Here is a 20,290-nt window from a genome sequence, read left to right on the forward strand (position 1 = left end):
TAGAAGTGCAGTAGGTTTGGGTTTTTTAAATCCATATTTTAAAAAAACCCAAACAGGGAATCTTCTCTGCTTTAGTAAATGCAATCTTTAAATGTAGGCACATATTTAGTATTAAGATGCTTACTGTGATGTTAAAATGTGATTTCAATTTTTATTAGCCATCACAAAAAAAAAGTGCAGATATATAAATGGATTCGTACCTCAAAGTTCTTCTGCAAGTCTTTACAACAGTGCACTAGTGCTGCTAAAACAAACATATCGAAAGGTCACAGGTGCTTAAAGAACAAGTTTATTGACAATATCTTCACAAATAAACAGTCTAAAGAAAATTTCAGAAATCTCTAAACTTAGAAATTTTAAAATTTTGTTCTCATTGGCAAAATATTAAAAAAAAAAGAAGTATAAGACATCACTGTATTTTTAAACTTTCCTAATTTCAACATTTTCGTTCAGTCCCTTAATTTTGTAATGTACATCCAACCCTTAAGCACAATGAAAATGAGTCAAAGTACAATTTTCTTTCTGCAAGGGGATCTCAATCAATAGGATTTTTTTTGGCAAGCATCTCCCTGAATCCTGTCTGCTTAGAACTTGATAGGTAACATCAGCAAGAAGTAACTTTATAAATATTCCAACTGAGCCAAATTATTCCGGTATTAATCAAAACCTAGATTTCCCCAAAATGATACAAAGCATACCATGTAGTACAAGAAACTATCAGCATGCATTTTAGAGGTCATTTTTGTACTTCAGGTATGTGAACTTAAAACCAAAGAGGGACAGTTCTGATAAAAATGTACTCAGATATTTCATAACATTAATATTTATTGCTTTATATGAATACTGTATTGAAAGCCCAAGCATTCAGTTTACACACAGAAATTATACAATTATATACCGTTTCACAATGGCAGTGAGCACTCATTACAATCTACAAAAATCTACTTTACAGAAATTTAAAAATTCTAAATATCAAAAAGGTACAGTTGAAGAAACAGGTATAAACTTGGCAGCCAGTAACTGTGACTGGGAGGTTGCAGCTTGCATGTCTTTAAATATGGGAACTGGAAAATATCGAGAGTTTAAAGCAGTAGTTTGTGCTTTGAGCTGGTTTGAAAAAAATGTAACACTGGCTGTCAAAGTAGCATGTTCAAAAATATTTAGTTCGCTTCCAAAGTGTTATACAAATCATGGTGATTTCTATGCACCCCTAAACCTTTAGTCGTTTAGCTCAGGTACATAACTACGGTCATATATTAATTCTTCCAATACAGTGGTGTGATCATACCGATGCCATCTGCATACCTTAGAATAATTTTGAGACTTCTCTACAATATTCACAATGCTCCAAGAAGCACTCAGAAAGGCAAGTACCTGTTCATTTCTTCCAAGATATTCTTATCATATTTTCAAACATTTCTTCTACAAAAGTTTAAGCTAATGTTTTGATTACAGCGTTCTCAACATAAAGCACATTTTCTCATAAATAAATGAAATCCTTTCACTCAGGCACCTCAGAAGTATACAAAAATGTTGTAATCTGAACAGTTCTCTTGGAATGTGTTTACTCTGGTGTTTTCAACAATGTTAATATTTCCAGGGTTTCATATGGGCCAGATTTCATTTGTTTTGTTTTCCAGAGGCAAAACAAAGTGCCTTGAGAGGTGAACTCAGTCTTTTCCTATAGAAAAAGTATTTGCTGTATTTATCTTTTATAGAAACAGAAAAATATACCATTTCCCCCTTAGAACAGTGAGGGTACACATACGTGTGCATGCGTGTATGTATGTGTGTGTGAAATGTAACATTTTAAAACACACAACATAAGGTTTCATAGTGTGTATTCAAATAAAAATCTGGAAACCAGCATGAAACCCCATATTTCACATGTCAAATGTTGAAACTGTAACCAAAATATGAAGTAACTGCTATAGCTGTCAGAAAAAGACAAGACAAAAAGCTTTCTTGCTTACATACAACTAGGTGTGGTAATCTCCAAAAAAGTTGTCAAAATTATAATTACCTTCCAGTTTAAAAACTTTTATTCTAAATAAAAAAAACTATACACAAACCACTGATTTGACCAAACGAAAGTTCAGCGGTAAGCAGGACCTGAAGGAGCTGGTATTCACAGTTCTTATCACGTACAACTCTTTCAAGGTTCAATCCATGGAGAAGTTTATTTTACAACCTGCTTCTTTTTGTAAAACTAAAGGTCCACTTTATTACATAAAATTATTTATACAGTGTAAAACCGGAGCCTTATGGAAAATACTGCATCTAAGTGTATTTAAATTAGTCTTGCTCCATAGGTTCATCTGCAACTTCTGTGGCTTCATCATTGTTTTCCATAGGGGTCTCTGATGAAATTTCTGGAGTTTCACTAGCATAGGACCCTAACTCTTCCGTTTCACTGCAGTCAGCTCCACTACTGGCAGATCCACTAATTTCACTGTCATCTGAGTGTAAATCCTTCTGTGCTTGAGACTGATCCGACTCCTCCATTTGATTGTTCTCCTCAGAGGTCTCTTCATTCACAGTTGAGGATTCAGTGTCTTTTTCTTGATCTTTTCTGTCTGAACCAACATTTCCGGGAGACATGAAGGACTCTAGAAACGGTGAAAGTACAGTATTACTAAGGCATTTTTAAAGAAATCTTAACCCTGCTGCTTTCCATTCCCAGTTATGCTGAGCAATACTTCTACAACAGCCAAGGACAGGAAAAACTGACAATCCCCAATTTTATTAGAAGATGTAAAGGATTAGCCAATTTAATCAGGATAGCTGAACTATCCTAATATGCCATCAAGTCCAGGTTTTTTATTAAATAGGTAGCTTCACTTAATTAAGCTTCAGTGGATAAAGACACAGTCTAACAAGTAACTTTTTCTTGCTTCCCCACATTCCTTCATTTGCATTCAGAAGCAATCTTTTGGAAATGTTGAAAATATTACTGTTTCAAGTGTACATCCATCATGATCTAGGGGAACATTTTACAAATACATGAGCCACAAAAAATAAATATTAAAAGGAAACTTTGGAGACTATGTAAAAAAACTGCAGTTAAGAGACTGATTTATCTCTTTTTTTTTAATTAGGTACAGGGGCTGCCTTAGAGTGAGGTAATTTTCACTGTTCTAATAGGATCTGGAGAGATCGTTCCTCAGCCTCCTCAGTGCAAGAACATAACTTTATATCTGTATTTCAGTAATTTCTTAATAATACAGACAAACACAGATATGACCCATCCCCCTTCTGGAGAACAGAAGAGAACATCTGATGATACCCTCAAGTAGGGATTCTCAAATTCTTGGTGCATCATTACCACTCTCATGTAATTGACTGCCTACAAGAATTTTAAGTACCGTTTTATAAACTTTTAAATAGAGACCTAGGATAAAGAAAGAAGAAATAACAGAATTGCTAAATTATGCAAAATTGAAGTATGAACAAGCAGTTCATCTTTATGCACAACTGGAGACACTCAGCAATCCCAACAGCATTGGCCTCCAGCAAAGAAAATCCCAACTCCTTGGAAAATGCAGAGAGCAGAGACAGTAAAATCTGAAATACCTTCCTCCTCTTCCTCTGTACAGTGCTGTCTGGCACAAGTAGCATCTTTTTCTTTATCCTGAGATGTAGAGGATGTTTCTGTCTCTTCCCCCATGCCTAAAGAAACTTCACTGGAGGCAGTTTGGTTAGGTGCATCTCTGGCTTCCCCTTCCTTGTCAAATTTAAGTCTTTTTACCTCATGTCCTTCTGCTTCTACAGGATCATCTTCAGAGTGCTTATTTTTTACTGGGCTGCTCTGAGCACTTTCCGATTCAGATGCTGGTGATTCACTATAAACAACAAAAGCAGCTGTAGTTTTTATTGAAGAAAAACATTCTGTATCTTGACACACTTCAAAAAAAAAAAAAAAGGCAGCAGCTACTTCAAGTTAAACACTCTATGAGAGAGAACAGTAGAACTCACTTCATGTATTACATAACAAAACCTCAAAGCCATCACTATGCCTTCACCTGATTGTCGATGAAAATGCAGAATGGTCAGGCTACTCTGGTCGGTGCAAATTACAGACAGCTCCTACTGTCAGGATCAGTGGCAAACGTTTATGAAATATCGTATCTGGTTATAGTTTAACATCCTGACACAAATATGGTAACTAGATTTCTGAATTCTATTATTCACTCTTCATTTTTACTATACATCCCATACACTTACAAGATGTGTTACTGCAACTCTGGAAGCTTGAGCTGATAGTTAGACAGCCCAAACAGTAGTAAGTACACATCAAATCCTGCTGCAGATATTCTTATGTTAAGACTTAACTATGCATACCTTAGATGGCCATTCTCTTTTAGAATATTTTTAAAATGTAAGTGAAAAAGAACTGAGAATAATAAAAACTCAAAATACATTACTCCTCACAAACCTGTGTTTTTTATCTCCTGTTTGCTGCAAGCTTGATTCTTTATGTTCCATGCTGTCTGGCAAACCGTTTGTTGTCATAGGAGTTGACAAAGAAACCTTCGGTCGATTTACTGGTCTGGGAGTTCCAGGACCATTTACATTAGCTCTTTAAAAATAATAATAAAAAATTAACCCATCCTTTTAGTAAAGTAATTTGTTCCTAATAGGCAGAAAGCAGCTATAACCTTGTTTTAAAAGATGACCAAAACAAAAGAAAAAAAGATCAGGTACTTTGCTATTTTATATTGAATAAAAAATTCCTTGCCTACAACATGCAAACTATGATAAAAACTTTAAATAAAAAAAATTCTAAACAATGAGGTTACAAAAAGATCAAAAAAGAGAGTACATAGTCTGTATGTTCATGCCTCCTTTACCCTCCTTTCCCCAGTATTCCATGTCACACCCCATTTTTGAGGCTACATATTTGGGATCAAAATAGGTAACGATAAGGGATCTGAACCAGCTATTTCCAGAACTACCCTTCTTTTATCCAGAAAAAGTTAACTCCTGAAACTAAACTTACCTGTCAGAGTACCCTGGTGAATTTCCTGGGAACATAACACCATTCATCCGATTTAAACTATTGGAATTATTTTTCCTAACAAAACGAAACAAACAAACAGACAGGAATGTTATGAATAAAGGAACTTTAAATTAGTTTAAGCTTGTTTACACAGAATTCGACCCCAACTTAAGTAGTCCCCCACTTTCAGTCCTCAAGGGATTCTCTACCTATACATTATACTAGGGAAATAGGCTAGGATATGAATTTACAGCACAGCTGTTATTGAACTGTACCACATATCTGATTCCAAAGCTGTTTGTTCATTTCCAAATTACTACAGGTAACACTTGCAGACCACTAGCACTACTGTTGACTTAACTATTGATAATGAAAACTGAACTCTGCATGTCTGTCTCTTGGATACAACTACTGCCAGCAAGAGAAATATTAGACCCATGTGCACACTCTCCCCTCTACTAACACAAGCTTAAAGTTTCACAAAAAAGATTATACTTACTCTGAAGATGGATATACACAGCTGACAACCATGACATTCTGTAATACACAAACAACATATTAAGAGTTCAGAAACAGAAGCTTCAGCTCTTGACAACACCCCAAAACTTAATGAGTTACAGGATTTTGGTCATATCTGTTAAAGTATCTCTACAGAAAATTGGGTGGAAAGCTACCAACAGATGATAGGTACATAAAAAGTATCTCTGCTCCCTCTTTACAAGGTCAGGCCATAATTACACTAAACATCAGTATTTTCATAAGTGGGTTACTGTCATAACAAGACCAGCACATTAAGCCTCAGGCCCAAGCGTTTGTAATTTGTAACTGAAGTGTCTCTGGAAAGCAAAGTATTCCAAAATGCCGAAAAACTTCCAAATTGCTGGAGAAATGCTCTGTTTGTACACAAATCCTGCATTCAAAAGCGTGTGCAGGCACTATTAGCTATTTTTGGCACAGCCATATTTCAAACGGTAAATTATTTTGGCCCCGCATAAAGAAAGGGCAGAAATAATGATTAATGCAGTACGTTTTGCTTAGCCACCTCTCCCTCTTGAATGGCACTGCAAACTAAATCAATTTTAACATCTAGAAACCTAGCTTAAAAACTAGGTAAATTTCTCTCTTCAGGTCAATACTTAGCCCAATTATACAGGGAGCCTTTTATCACAGGGCCTGCTAAATCAGCCCAGATGAACTTTAACTAGGGTTCTCCATAAAACCTGAGGTGTGGTTTCACAGATCTCATTGTTGGCTAAGAAATTGCGTTGTGAAATCCCTGTCTCATCATTTATTCCTAACCATCTCCTTCCCATCTTAAGTTGCAAGAATACACCAGATTACATCCATTATAACAGTGAAAACCACTCCATTTACAAGTTAAATCTTTCTTCGACCAAATAATCTAAATAGGAACCTCAAGCCCATTTTGCCATCAAGAAAATCCTATGTGGAACCACATCCTGAAAGTCTGTTATCTACTTTTGTAAGATCCCACATTCTGACATAAGCTATAAAATGCCATTAAATGACATCTGGATGCTTTTACGAAGGCACAGTCCTCTACACAAGAGGATTTAAATACTGAAACAAAAGACACTAGGAGGAAGAGGCCTCCCTTCTCCTTCACCTACTGAATCTAATCTGAACCCAAACGTGGAAGGAAATGCCTGATCAAAAAACTCAAATTATTTCAGCTGATTATTTGATTATTTCTAGCCAGGACTCAATATAAAAAGTGACATTACATCCTCCACAAACTACAGTTGGAGTACTGCACAGTGATTAGGAAACACAACAGTTAAAGCCCTGAGATTTATTTTTATGTCTTCAGTTATTTTAAAACTGCTTTTTGATGTTAAAAGGTATGAAACAAACTCATACACTCAGAGTAGCTATTAGCTATGCTATGGCTATGAGACATAATGAAACCAACAGACCTTTGGGAGCAATTCAGAAGTTATTTAAGTGGTAGTTGTGACTGTTTAGCTGTGTTCTCTCTCAGAAAAATACATACCTTTTCCACACCTCTTAGAAATTTGTCTGTTCCTGTGTAATTCCTCCTAGGATCTGTCAGCAACTCACAGAGTCGCTGAATAGTGAAGGGGATGCTGCAATGAAATAGATTTATAACAATTTAATTTTATTTTAATGAGCATGACTGTTAGGAAGCAACAACGTCATTGCTTTCTCCCCCTTACTGAGAAAACAGGAAGAAAACAGTACTGAAATTTGTTATCATTAGCAATATAGGGTAGTAACTCAAGGCCTTATTTTTCCCCTATCTCATACACTGAGGTAACAAAGCAGTCTTTTGTGCTCACCACCACAAAACTCTTAAGTAGAATCCTAAATACATCATCCCACGACTCAAACAATTCATTAAACCAATTAAAAGGAAATCAGATCATCAACAGTAAAATAGTTTAAGACTGTATTTATTATTCAAGTATATAGAACAGAAATGTAAGTGCTTCAAAACAAATTTGAGTCATACACACTAGAGCTAAAAAATTTTCAACTTGTAGTTTATTTCACGTTTTAAAAAATACATTTACAGAAAAAAAGCATTAAATGTTGGAATTAGTAGAGCCATTATAGTAAAGCTGTTACAAATACTCGTATTTTGCCACAACTGGACAGTATACTTATCTGTCAAGGAACAGCTCAGTAAAAATAATTAAACTCAGAGTAAGATACATAAATCCATAAGCATCACATGCACACATTCTGTTTTCTGACAATTCTGCATTCAATTTCATCCCTACTTAAATGAGAAACTGACCTTTCAGACAAGTAATACTTTACATACATTTACCAGTTACCTGAGATGTCACACACTTTCATTGCAAATTCAGTGTCACATTTTAACAAACTTTTGTGACTTTTTACAAAATAGTAAAATAATTTAAAAGTTATTTCAATAAAATAATAAAGAATCATGCATTTTTACAGTTAACTGTTTGAAGTTGAAGCCATAAACATTTCAAAAATTCATCTAAGAAGAATATTTGATACAATACAATACTTAAGAACCATTTCTTCATTGGGAATATGACTGATACACCAAATTCAGAGCAGTATCAATACAGACTTACATACATGCGTGTGTATATATCCCTATACTGTAAATTTTTTTTAAAATTCAAGTTTTATTATTTTCTGAGGAACTCGGTACACAGTATCTTAAGTCTATTTCATTAGCTAACACAGCATGTATCTCAAGCTTAGTTCATTAGCTAAAAAGCCACATCTTAAAGATGCACAGATCTACCACTACTTCCGTGCAAACAGGTCAACATAGCTATGATTAATCATACATACTACATGACACTTCACTTTAACTAAAAGCAAGCAGTAATCAGAAAGAGAGTTACCAAGTATCAACAATTTAATTATGTTTTTCAGAACTGTCTCTATATTATGTTACTGAGGAAGTTATAATCCTCAACTGGAAAACAGTAAGGAGGTAGGCTACAATGCAGCCACCCTTAGCCCTAGTTCCAATGCAGCTACCTGAAAAGACACAGAAGGTATACCACATTTACTCTGCTACCGTGCTGGTTTTGGCTGGGATAGTTAATTTTCTTTACAGTAGCTAGTATGGGGCTAGGTTTTGGATTTGTGCTGAAAACAGTGTTCATAACACGCTGATGTTTTAGTTGTTGCTAAGTAAGGTTTACACTAGTCAAGAACTTTTCAGCTTCCCATGCTCTGCCAGGCGCATGGGAAGTTGGAAGGGGGCACAGCCAAGATAGTTGATCCAAACTGGCCAAAGGGCTATTCCATACCATTAATGCCTTCCCTTGCTATTCACCCTGAATTACACCATACCAATTTAATCTTTACTCAACTTCTAAAAATAGAAAGGTGGTGAAGTTAATCTCCATCGATCAGCTGTGGAGAGTTAGAATACAGCTGATGAAGCATTAAATACATTAAACACTTGCAAAAAGTAATGCTATAAGATGACAGTTTTTCTAAAACATTCGTTTTGACATGTTATTGCTTAAAAGCAAGTAAAATGGTAGAAACCAAGTGTTTTGGCACACAGGCAAAATACATTTCACCTCCCTATTTTGACCCAGAGGTATCTCCTCCCCCACCCCCAAACTTTGATAAATACAAACCAGAACAAACCAGGAACACGTGTTCCTTTTAATTCAGTTTATTACATGAAGGCTCTTAAGCTTGACAATGTTTCTGTCGTTATTAATTTCCCTAAAGCTTCTTTAGTATCAATCAAATAGTGCTGGTGTTCAGCAGCTTTTGGTCAACTAGTAATCTTTCCGACACCCAAATTCTTCATAGCGTTCAGCTTCTGCGTAGTGCCCTCTTAACAACTCTAACTCAGTCACAAAGAATTTACTTGATCTGTTAAGTTTTCCACATAGGTACAGCACTACTTGTATCTATTGTTTCTCATTGATGGCCATTTTGGTTTTGGGTTGAAAAGTCCATAATTAAAGAGACTTTGTAATTTTTTACTAAACTAGACTGTCCATTAACAATCAATTTTTCACAGAAACAAAAATACACAGAATTTTAAATTATTTTTCATCAGCCAATCTGTAAGACATCCTGGAGAATCACTGCCTGGCTAATTTGTATTTAGCTGGACACCTGGAGTACTAAGAGATGAAGTATTTTGTGAACATCAATACAGTTCTGGCTACTTGGGGAATAAGCATATTCAAGGAAGTGTGCAGCCTGCAACTAACTCCAGAAGTAGAAGTTGCCTTCCTATTTTACTCTCAGCTATAAAAGGTTTAAACAAAAGCCAAAACCAGTTCATTTTCCTCCAAAATTTTCCATAGTAAACTGAACTTCATTTATTGAGCAGCAGATGGCACCAAGTGTCACACTATCACCTCCTTTGCATGTAGTTTGATCAACATTTGTAAGTGTTTTTAACTAGCAAAACCCAAAGTTAGCTTCACCTTGTGAATTCTTTTTGGTAAAACTATTATTTTAAAATAGTTTAACAATGTGAGTTTATAATAGAAGTAATTGAAATTGGTGTAAATCTATACATGAACACCAATGCAAAAGTTTGCGAGCAGTACGAAAATCCATCTTAAATGCAGTACGAAAATTGATCTTAAATGCGTAGAAATTTAATTAGTTCAGTACATGACCTGCGTGAATAGTCCTAATCTGCCTACTTAAGGTAACCACTTAAAATTCTATACGAGCACACTCAAAACTGCACTTCCTTGCACTACAGTTCAGAATTAATTACAAACCAAAAATTCACTGTATGGACAGCATTCAAGAGGGATCTGAAGGAAAAATACTTATAACAGCTATATTAAGTTGTAGCAAAAATACACATAAATGAAAATTTGGGTTATGATTATGTCTATTTTATTCATGCTGTGAAGACTCCTCTGTCATCAGGGATCCCCAATGACTTCCCTTGGAACTTTCTGCATCACTAGCAAAGGATAAAGAAAATGGCAAGTCTTTTAAGAAGTTCCTACTCCAAAACAATTCTAAAGTATAGCATGAGAATCTGGCTCTGCAAGCATATTACACAATGTCAAGTAAGATACAGTAAGGTTAAAACAGCCAGTTTGTGCTTTCTTTAAAAGACACTTCATCTAGAAAGATCCCAAAACAGGGATCGTTCTTAATTTGTTACTTCTTTGACTTTAAAAATATTTGCTAGTTTTAATGAACTCTTTCCCTCACTCTTTTAAACAAACACCAATAAAAACATCCTAATAATAAAGTCACATCAAGTAGCTTCCTTCTCCACTATGGTATCCTGAAGTGACATCCACAACTCTAAATAAGAAGCCTGAATACATCCAATTGCACAAACCAAAACCTGCTGTTGTTACTTTTTGGACACATCTCCACGATTCAACTTTCACAATCATATCCTCACTGTAGGAATTGTAGAATTGGTCATTTCATAAATCCTACAATCCTAGATTCTGAAACATCCTAATGTATTATTTTCTTTAAGGTAACTAATGTATGCAGTTTGCTTCCTCAAAGACTGGGTGGTTCACTTCAAAGTATGAGGAAGTTGAGCACTCTTAAGTGTTACAGCAATAGATCAAAATAGCACAGCCACAGAGTAAGCTCCAGACTGGTCACCCAGAAGTTTGTTTAGTACACTTTGGAACAGCAGAAGACAACAGCAGCCCATTCATTAGCTGTCTCCATGCGAGAACATTACAAATTTTGTGGGCAGTGAAGCATTAACAAAAAGCTGGGGGAGGTGGGAGAGAGGCAAACTCGGGCATAAAGGATAGGTTTGTTTTTAAATTCCTCCAGTGAAGTAGCCTGGTATAAATATTGGGTAGCTGAGAACAAGCTGAATTTCACATTCGTAGAAGCATCCTACACAAGAGCAATTTGAAGGCGGGGGGGGGGGGGGGCAGAGATGAGATCTGCCTTATAAGAGACAGTTAAACTGCAAATAAATTAAGTAGTACAGAACAATGACAGCAAAAATTATTCACCTAGCATCAAATTATGATACTAAGGACCTTGGCAATACCTCCAAATCTGAAATTTCAGGGTAACAGGGAGGCAAGCTTTTTAGTATGCCCGTTTACTGACAAGCTGAGAAAAATGCTGAAAAAGTCTCTCTTAAGCAAGCATTGAGACCCACAAGCAGGATGACTCAGCTTATGGTAAGTATGTAATTCAGTTTAGAAACAAGAAAAATACTATATAAGCTATTAAAAAAGACACACCAAATAAAAGATGAAAAACAAAAATCAGGAGCTTTATTTTAAAAGAAACAAAAGCTTCCAGAATTATGAAACAAGCAAAGGGTATACACTTTAATCTAAGACAATAGATTGAATACTGCAAGTCTCCCAATTAGTAAGTATCACTCAATCTGTAAATTTGAATCTGGCACAATTTAACAATTCAAACCCAGGTACACCTTGCCTCCTGGTCGCACCATGTTTATCACGGCATTACTTTTTCAACTGCTACTGAACTGCCACAAAGCAATTAAGAACTGAACACCAAAAGACTTCTTTCAATTAGGTATTTCAAACCATATTGAAAGAAATCTGACTTCACTATCTATTTTACCTGTTAAATGCACATAGTAATACCATGCTTCATTGAAGGGTATTACTTAAAAACTAACTACATACTGAAAAAACTGAAGTGACTGACACGTCACAGGATGTCGTAATTTTCATTCAAAGACAAAATAAAGTGAAATTTTGAAACTACTGTAACATGTTTCCAATATATATATTTGCTTCTGCTCATCTATTTCAGGAAGCAAAATGAACAGTCACAGATAGATAGTACAAACTACTAAGTTAAAAATTGGGAAAATATTTTTGTTATCCTGATTTTAGAAAACAAATGATACATACCCATTAAATCCAGTGACAATTTTCAGGATTCTTTCTTTCATCTCTTCGAAGGGAATATATTCCACATTTGGATTGGGGGGCCCTCTTGGTTCAGGAGCTGAGGTTCTGAAATCATCCATTACTTTCTCCAGTTTGAAAATAAAATAGCCTTTAAACTGAGACCACTGAACCCTGCATTAAAACACAAGAACAAATACATATGTAAGTCAGCCCTAAAACCACAGAAAAACAGCATAACTTCATGTTTGCAAAACAACATTCATGCTGGTATGCCAGTCCTAAGATAAATGAGGCAAGTAATGCAGTATTATCTTTCTTCCTGAATTTAAAGCATGATAGCTATTTAAATAATTGCAATAGAACAATATTACAGTCAATTGCCATTAACAACAGGGTAAGTAATTTCCTTAAAGAACCAATACCAACTTACAATTCAAACCTAAATGTGAAATATGCATGCATTCTATACAATTTACCAGTGAGCCTACATGCTGTCTAAAGTTTTCACTGAGCTCACAAGGGGGGGGGGGGGGGGCAGGGACGGGACGAAAAAAAGAAAAAGAAAAAAGAAAAGTGTGTTTCAAGTCTGGAAACCATATAGCAATTGTACACAGCATTATCTGCTTCTGTTACAAAATCTTACTGACAGGCCTTTTGGAACTAACTGCTCAATATCCATGCACCTTAAAAGCATTTAATAGTACCTCTTTTTCTCAGAAAAGCAAATCTATTTTGTATCGCAGTTAGCACTTGCTGATGAATACTTGAGAAAAACAACTTCTGACTCCTGAAAAACATTCCCACAACAGTAAGTAATCTATTAAGATCTTTCCAAATTACTTTCTGCCTTACAACTTAAAGTTTTATCATTTATAGAATTCTATATATTGAAGTTTTCTAGAAAACAGGTTTCCCACACTACGTACAACGGACAAGGTGGGAAAATGCTGAGAAAGCCCTTCTACACCAATCACCCCACACAACAGTCACAGAAGTTGTTCTAGGCCTCCTCTGGCTAGGGCATTTCTTAGCAGCATAGGGATCAACTTGAGAACAACTGATTTAGTTCAGTTACTATCAATTTTATTCTATTAAAGCTGATGCAGGAGCTTTCACAGCTAGAGGATGGAGATGCTAGTGGAGAAAAAGAAACAGGGAGAATAACAAACCAACAATAAAGAAAGAGAGAAAATTATCTTTGACATTTATCCGTAACATATGCAATCTGGAATGAATGGACTCAAATCAAACAAGCATAAAATCCAAAACCCTGGACAGCCCTTCAGCTCCTGCTGAAAGAAATACTATTTAGCCAAAGGCTGTATTTCTACAGGCTATCTTTGGTGGCAGTGCTAGCTTAAACAGCCCTGACCATTCTCAACCCCACATAACATCTGACCTTCTGTCAGGCTGCTACAACTATTTGTGCTGTGAACTACATGTGGTGACTCCCCAGCAAAGTGACAACGTTTGCGTCCTGCATGCTGTTCTCAAGCACCAGTACTACCAAATATAAAACCACAGGCCAATGAGGTCATATTAGCCTACTTTCACCAGAAAAACAGTGCCACGTTATCTTTGCCTTAATTTTCTCCTTGGTCTCAAAGAAATAATTATGAGATGAAAAGGGGGAAAACTTAGCTCAGGTTTATCTACAGAGATTCAAACTCAAACCCCCCGTCTTTTATCAGGATTGATAAATTTGCAAGAATAGGGGGAAGTCTGAAGAGGAAAGCAAACCTCCCTTTTCCTTCACAAGAAACCATTAAGAACCTCACAACAGAGGGGAACGCAGGACTTAGTGAATAATAATAAAACCAGAAACAAAAATAGAAAGAAAGAAGAAACAAGGTCCCAAAAGGGAATGGCATGGATAAACAGCATCATTGCGTCTCACTGGATTATTGCTCCAATTAGCATTATACAGCCAAAGCAGAATACTATAATGTTTCCAGTGTACAATATTAGGCATTACTACTACAAATGTCAAATTAAAAAGCTATCCAACTCTGCAGTGCTACCACCATGAGACCAAAGCTTTCGTAACAAATCACAGATTTAATACATAAGCACATCACAAAACACAGACAGAAGACCCAGTAAATAACCCCATGCCAGAGCAGGATTACTCCCTACAGAGCATCCCAAGAGCTTTACTTGCCTCATGAAAGGGGATTCCACTATTATTCTAAGCATTCTTTGACAACCCCATTTAGATTTTTTTTTCCACACTTTAAAACTCGAGCTGTTCTTTGTTTTCATTGTTATTTATTTCTTGCTAAATAGTAACACTTATCTTTTCATAGACTATTAACCCATCAGTGTTGTGTTGTTGAAATAAACCAACAACATAAAGTTTAAAGTGGCAATCTACTGCCTGAAAGCAGTACCCACCAGCTCCTCTTTACAATGCTGAAGCTACAGAAAACAAAGAATGTGACACTTTGCCCCTATGTAGAAGTCTAGAAAACTGTAACTTGTTTTAAACCCAAGTATTTTTAATTAGTATTTCTTCAATTATAAAAAGGCTAAGAACGTGCATCTGCAATACACTGCAATACTAACACAAAAAGTATCTTTCATTCTGTATTTCAAAACACTTGATAAATAACTGCCAACCAAGCGACACAGTCCAGCTTACAAACAGAAGCAGCAGAGTTTAAGGATAAACTCATCCTGCAGTCACAAGCCTGACTACAGCTAACCCAGATATAGCAACAGCAGCTTTAAATTGACTAAACAAGCTGTTGCTAGAAGCAGTGTAACCGCAGCAGCAGGAGGTCAGGACAGGCTTGCTGTTTAGATATTTACTCCTTTTCTCAAGCAGGTTTTTTCAACATTGCTGAATTCCCTGCTGCTGTGGCTGCACTACTAGCAGAATGAAAGCTAACTGGTTAAAAACAAGTGGTACGTTCACATTGCAATCATAGATGTAACTGCAGTTCGTACCATAAACAACTGCTTCAAAGTCACAGAGGTGTCTCTTGCTTCTAGAGCATAATCTCCTGACCTCAGTGTTGTAATTTAGACATTAAAACATGCTTCCATTTAGATGATGGTCCTGAAGCACTTTCAAGCTACACAACCGGTTTCTGATGAACAGTTTTATCCCAGTACCAGTAAATTACTTGGGAACTCCAGCCACTCAACAGGAAATATTATTTGCACCACAAAAGACTGAGTCAGCTCCAGACTCTTCAACCGTGTAGCCAAAGTTCAGTCCTGCAGTGCCAACACAGTGGATTCCTGGAAGGCAGGAAGAAGGAGGAAGGGTATAATGCAGGTCACTTCTTTCTTTTACACCCGACCCTTCTATCATTATCTTAGGATGAAGAATCTCTGACTTCTACACATCATCCTTCAGCTACCTCCTTCCTGCCTCTCCTACCAACCCAGTAAGCAGCAGTCCCTCTTCCCCTCTTTCTTACCTCATCTATTTATCATTCTGTGTCTGCCAGGAAGGGGGCAAAACTACATACTATTCCTACAGGAGGAAGGAAATACTTCAAAAGCAAGGGGGAGCAGCTCTGGAAAGCAGGTTTCTGCTCCTTCTGCTTTCACCCAGAACTGCAATTGCTTCCTTTTCCCTTAAAGCCAGCCCCTTCTTCAGCAACAGCAGCATCTACCACCATGGTATCAGACACTGGCAGTCCATCTCCTAGACAGCTGTGTACTATGCATCTAGTTTAAGCTAACTCTGAACAAGTCCTCAGAAAAGAAACATAATACAGAGGGTGGATTAATAAAGGATTTATATAAAAGAATCTTACTTCAAGCAACCTTAATTATGTACATTTGTTAAAGAAAACTTATCTACACTTGTGACAATGTATTGCAAAATTTGAACAGGATTTTTTAACTGTTTATAGAAGATTACACTCAAATCAATCTACAAAACTGAAAAGTATCCGGCTGCATATTGGAAAATAAATTGTTAAAATAATGAATTCACTTCTGACAAAAAAAAAGTTTCCGCAGGGACAGTAAGATTTTCTTAATTTCCATTTACTTCAGTGTAAGTGATCAAAAGTGAGTGTCAAAAGAGGAAAGTTACCTTTCCTGTTTTACCAGTCTATGAAAATCGCATGTAGAGTTGGTATCAGCTAGTTTAAACTCTTGAAACTCACTTGCATATCATCCACAGAGAAAACCATTTAGTCCATAAAAGATAGGTAGAACTGTTAAGCCAATACAACACAAACATTAAGATTAAAAATGGCATATCCTCCTAATCAGCAAAGCAATGTATATCTACTCCTCTAGAAATTTTAAGTTAGCAGCATACATTGAAAGACTGGTCACTTAGAAAGCCAGACAATAGTAGTGAAAAGAGATAAACAAATGGTGAATATCTGTTTTCAAGAAAAGAAAAATCTTTGACACTTATCACAAGCTCCCTGAGAACAACTCTAGCATTAGGATGCAAGACCTGTTTTAGGTGCTTTGTTACAAAATGGGAGACACTGAAAATGAGCAAAGTTTGGTCAATACCTTCTGTAGTTAAATCAAGAGCCAAATGGAAGCAAAAGAAAACGTCCACACAGCTTTATGTACAACCTCATTAAGTTTTACACACTGGAAAATAATTGACAAACACTTTAAGCTCTGGAAAGAAATCAAATTGAAGAAATTCCATGGCAAAAATACTATTCGTGCTTTCTTCTGAGCAGGCTTGTTTATAAATACTTGCTCTTCCCACTCGGCATTGTACATAATCAGCCTTTTCTAAATGCACACTTATGTCTTCTAAACCATGCTTTTCTTGTCCACTACACTAACTTGTGAATTTGTAGAACCACTTTGAGAGCTCTTTTATAGCCACTCAAAGAAAAAGATTCCTATGAACATTGTATGATCTGCAAAGATATCTTCAGAAACAATACTTCAAAAAATTAGTTGATCTTAAAATGTTTTGGTTCAGTTTACTTTCATTCTAGCAAATGACAATTTTGAAGTTATATATATATCTAAAGCATCTTTCACTACACATTACACATCCTCTGTAAATATACCTATACAAAGACAGCTCTCCTGGGCTAACAAGCCTGTAGTTTCACAGATCCTCCAAATCATCATAAGCTGGCATTTTTTCTTAAATAAAAAGTCCTCTACTTCCCTCCCACCAGCTCCTGCACCATCCTTCCCTTATATCAACCGAAACGTTGCTCTGACATACAGAAAATTAGAGGAAGGAACTGGTCTTATGAAAAAGGCACGTAGCAAGGAAAAAAGTCAGAGGCAGTAACAAATGGCTGAAAAGAAGCAACCACAGCACACTTCCAGAACTATAGCTTGTATAGATAGATCGATCGATCATAGCAGAACCACACATCTCCCAGGACTGATGTAAATGCTGGTAGTTTAACTTGACAATTTAAAAGTTTTTTAAAAAGCACCTTTAATAGTCAAGCAACAGATGAAAGCATAGAAGCCGATACACAGTCCAACCGTTCAGCCTTTGTGCATTACTTAAATACATGATACTACGTCCTAGATTTAATATATGCTAGTAAGTGTGCTTTAAGGTATGAAAAGGTTTAAACACCGTAATATTGTACCAGAATGCAGTCCCTGACCTCGCAATTTAAGTAAAAATTAGAAACATGATAGAGAAACATGGATGGAAGAGACTTCAGTGTTTGAAGATGCTCAGTTGTGTTTTACAGAAATTAAACAGGAAAGCAGACAGCACCTGACCAAACAGCCAATAATATGAGAAATAAGAAAGTTTTGATACTATTGGCATATAATTAGAGAGGCAGCACGAGAAAAAGCTAAAAGGGGTAGGGGAAGACATGAGACATTAAAGAGCAAGCAGAGATTAAATAAAATGACAGGCTACAAAAAAACCACCAATAAATAAAAATTAAAAAAAAAAAATCCCCCACACAAACACGCAAAACCCCAGGACAGGGTCAGCATTACTAAGTGAAGGCAAAAAAGTTAAACCCTATGAAGAAAGACACGAAGGAGTGTAAGGAAACTCTACAGTCAGAACAGTACTACAACGTACTTATTCACTGAAAGCTGATGAGGCAGCAGAAGTATCTCCATCGCACAGGGAAGGAAGAATTAAAAAAAAAAAAAAAAAGATTAATTTAGACAAGGGACATAACCTCGCATTACCAGAGCAGAAACAAGGAAGAATACAACCCTAAGTAACTTTGTTCTCTAATAAAAGCAAACTATTTCACACCTGTACTTGAACTACACAATTTTCTGTTGGAACTAATCCATTACTACAGATCAACCAAAGTTTGACAAGCAACATCAACCAAGCTTAGAAATCCACCAATTCTATTTGATAAACAGCACTCTTCAACAAGGGACAGAGGTCACCTTAGACAGAAAGCTGTTCAAGTAATCTGATGCTATACTTTGACTTAAAAGAAGAATTACTAGCACAAAAGTTGCTTGCAAGGTACGATTGCTTCTCTACTAACATGATTTGCACAGAACTCATCTTTCCAAACATTCATATCAAAAACAAAATTGCATTTTACATGGAAATAATCTAATCCTATCAATCCCAGAGTGCAAAAGACTTACCCCATTCCCTTATCTCCTGCTTACTCAAAATGTTTGTACTGATGAAACTGAGAAGGCAGCTTTCTCCCTACCGCACTGGTTATTGTGAAAGAGGAGAACCCTCTGTCAATAGCTTGCACTATCAAGATATTTTTTGTATGTCAGAGGATTAACTGATATTTTCTTCCAACCACTGGACAAGTTTTTATATTTGATTCTTTTGCCACTTGGCATATTCACTTCAGGAGACTTGGAATTTCAACAAAAAGAGCAAAAAGCCAGAAATGTTTAACAAAGTCGTTTGGGCAAGATTTGACAAACATTAAAAACCAAGTAACAGAAGTAATAGCAAAAGGCAACTTAAGAACCTGAAACAGAGAGGAAAGTCGTTCAATCTGGGGAATCACAGAAACACATTAACTTTCAGAGAACTAGAACAAGGAAAGGAGACAAAGTTGTCATTGCAATATCCCTCCATCCTGCATACAAACACAGTGCTTTCCCTACTATTTTTAAGAAAAACTATCCATGTTGAACAAGCGATATAGCGCTCTTGTGTATTTAGTACTACACTAGAAGGCTTTGCTACAAACACATTGCTACATGACTTGGACATTAAGTGTAGATTGGACTGCAAGTCTCCGCAAGTGCAGAAGACAACTAGGGTAAGTTACCCATCTCTTTTTTTAGCAACTGTATTAAAATATCAGACACAACACTAAGGTCGCACATATGGCTTACACACTTTTGCAACTTAAAATCCTGTAGAGTTTGTCTAACTTCAGTAAGGCCTGTGGAAGGTAAGCAGCACAAAACCTAAAATTAACTAAAGAACAGGAGGAAGAATTCAGAGTGCCTGAAATAAGGCTACCTCCTGAAATGAAGGTACTGCAATTATTTCATAAATCTTTCTGGAATTGCTTCACAGATTACAGGTTTAATTAAGAAAAACATTATATTGAAGGGATGTTAAGCTTCTAGAGACCTAGCTATGTACTTAAAACATTAAGAGTCCCGGGAGTCCTGGTGGGATGTCTGTCTTCAGATTTCACAGTGTTTTAAGTTCATTACAAAATTACTTGGTTTAAATTTTAAGAGGATGCCATCTGTTTTGGAGAGATGCTATATGCCACAAAGAACATAAAATGAAAACAAAGCAGATCTACTATTGATTCTGTACATTGAACAGGCCATAAAAGAAACATCAGAACTTAGTAAAAGAAAGGAGCACTTCCCTCTCCACCCTTCTCCTACTATTAGCTCTCTGACAAGCAGAAATAAAAAAAATAAAAAGTGCAAAATAGTATATTTAGGATGCAAACACTTCATGTTCAGCTAAACTGATTTTAAGGCAAAGTCCTGAAAACACAGAAGGAAAGAACCAGAAGACAATCTCAGAGGGACT

The 20,290-nt window shown here is 36.2% G+C and overlaps 1 protein-coding gene across 2 annotated transcripts in view; it reads right to left on the bottom strand.

The window, feature by feature from the left end:
* Positions 1-289: 289 nt before the first annotated feature.
* The window catches only part of PPP4R2 (protein phosphatase 4 regulatory subunit 2), a 33,363-nt gene continuing 13,362 nt past the window's right edge, over positions 290-20,290 (bottom strand). Inside the window, exons 3-9 of one of the 2 annotated variants that reach the window (XM_075514328.1) lie at positions 12,358-12,528; positions 7,014-7,107; positions 5,499-5,536; positions 5,000-5,074; positions 4,436-4,579; positions 3,574-3,842; positions 293-2,609 (exon numbers count right to left, since the gene is read on the bottom strand). In XM_075514328.1, coding sequence (XP_075370443.1) covers positions 2,296-2,609; positions 3,574-3,842; positions 4,436-4,579; positions 5,000-5,074; positions 5,499-5,536; positions 7,014-7,107; positions 12,358-12,528 — 1,105 coding nt within the window. In that variant the 3' untranslated portion in view covers positions 293-2,295. Of the gene's footprint in view, positions 2,610-3,573; positions 3,843-4,435; positions 4,580-4,999; positions 5,075-5,498; positions 5,537-7,013; positions 7,108-12,357; positions 12,529-20,290 lie in introns of both variants that reach the window. The other variant, XM_075514329.1, reaches the window with a different exon arrangement.

This window comes from Mycteria americana, chromosome 11 (assembly GCF_035582795.1).
Source record: "Mycteria americana isolate JAX WOST 10 ecotype Jacksonville Zoo and Gardens chromosome 11, USCA_MyAme_1.0, whole genome shotgun sequence".
Taxonomy (NCBI): Eukaryota; Metazoa; Chordata; class Aves; order Ciconiiformes; family Ciconiidae; genus Mycteria; species Mycteria americana.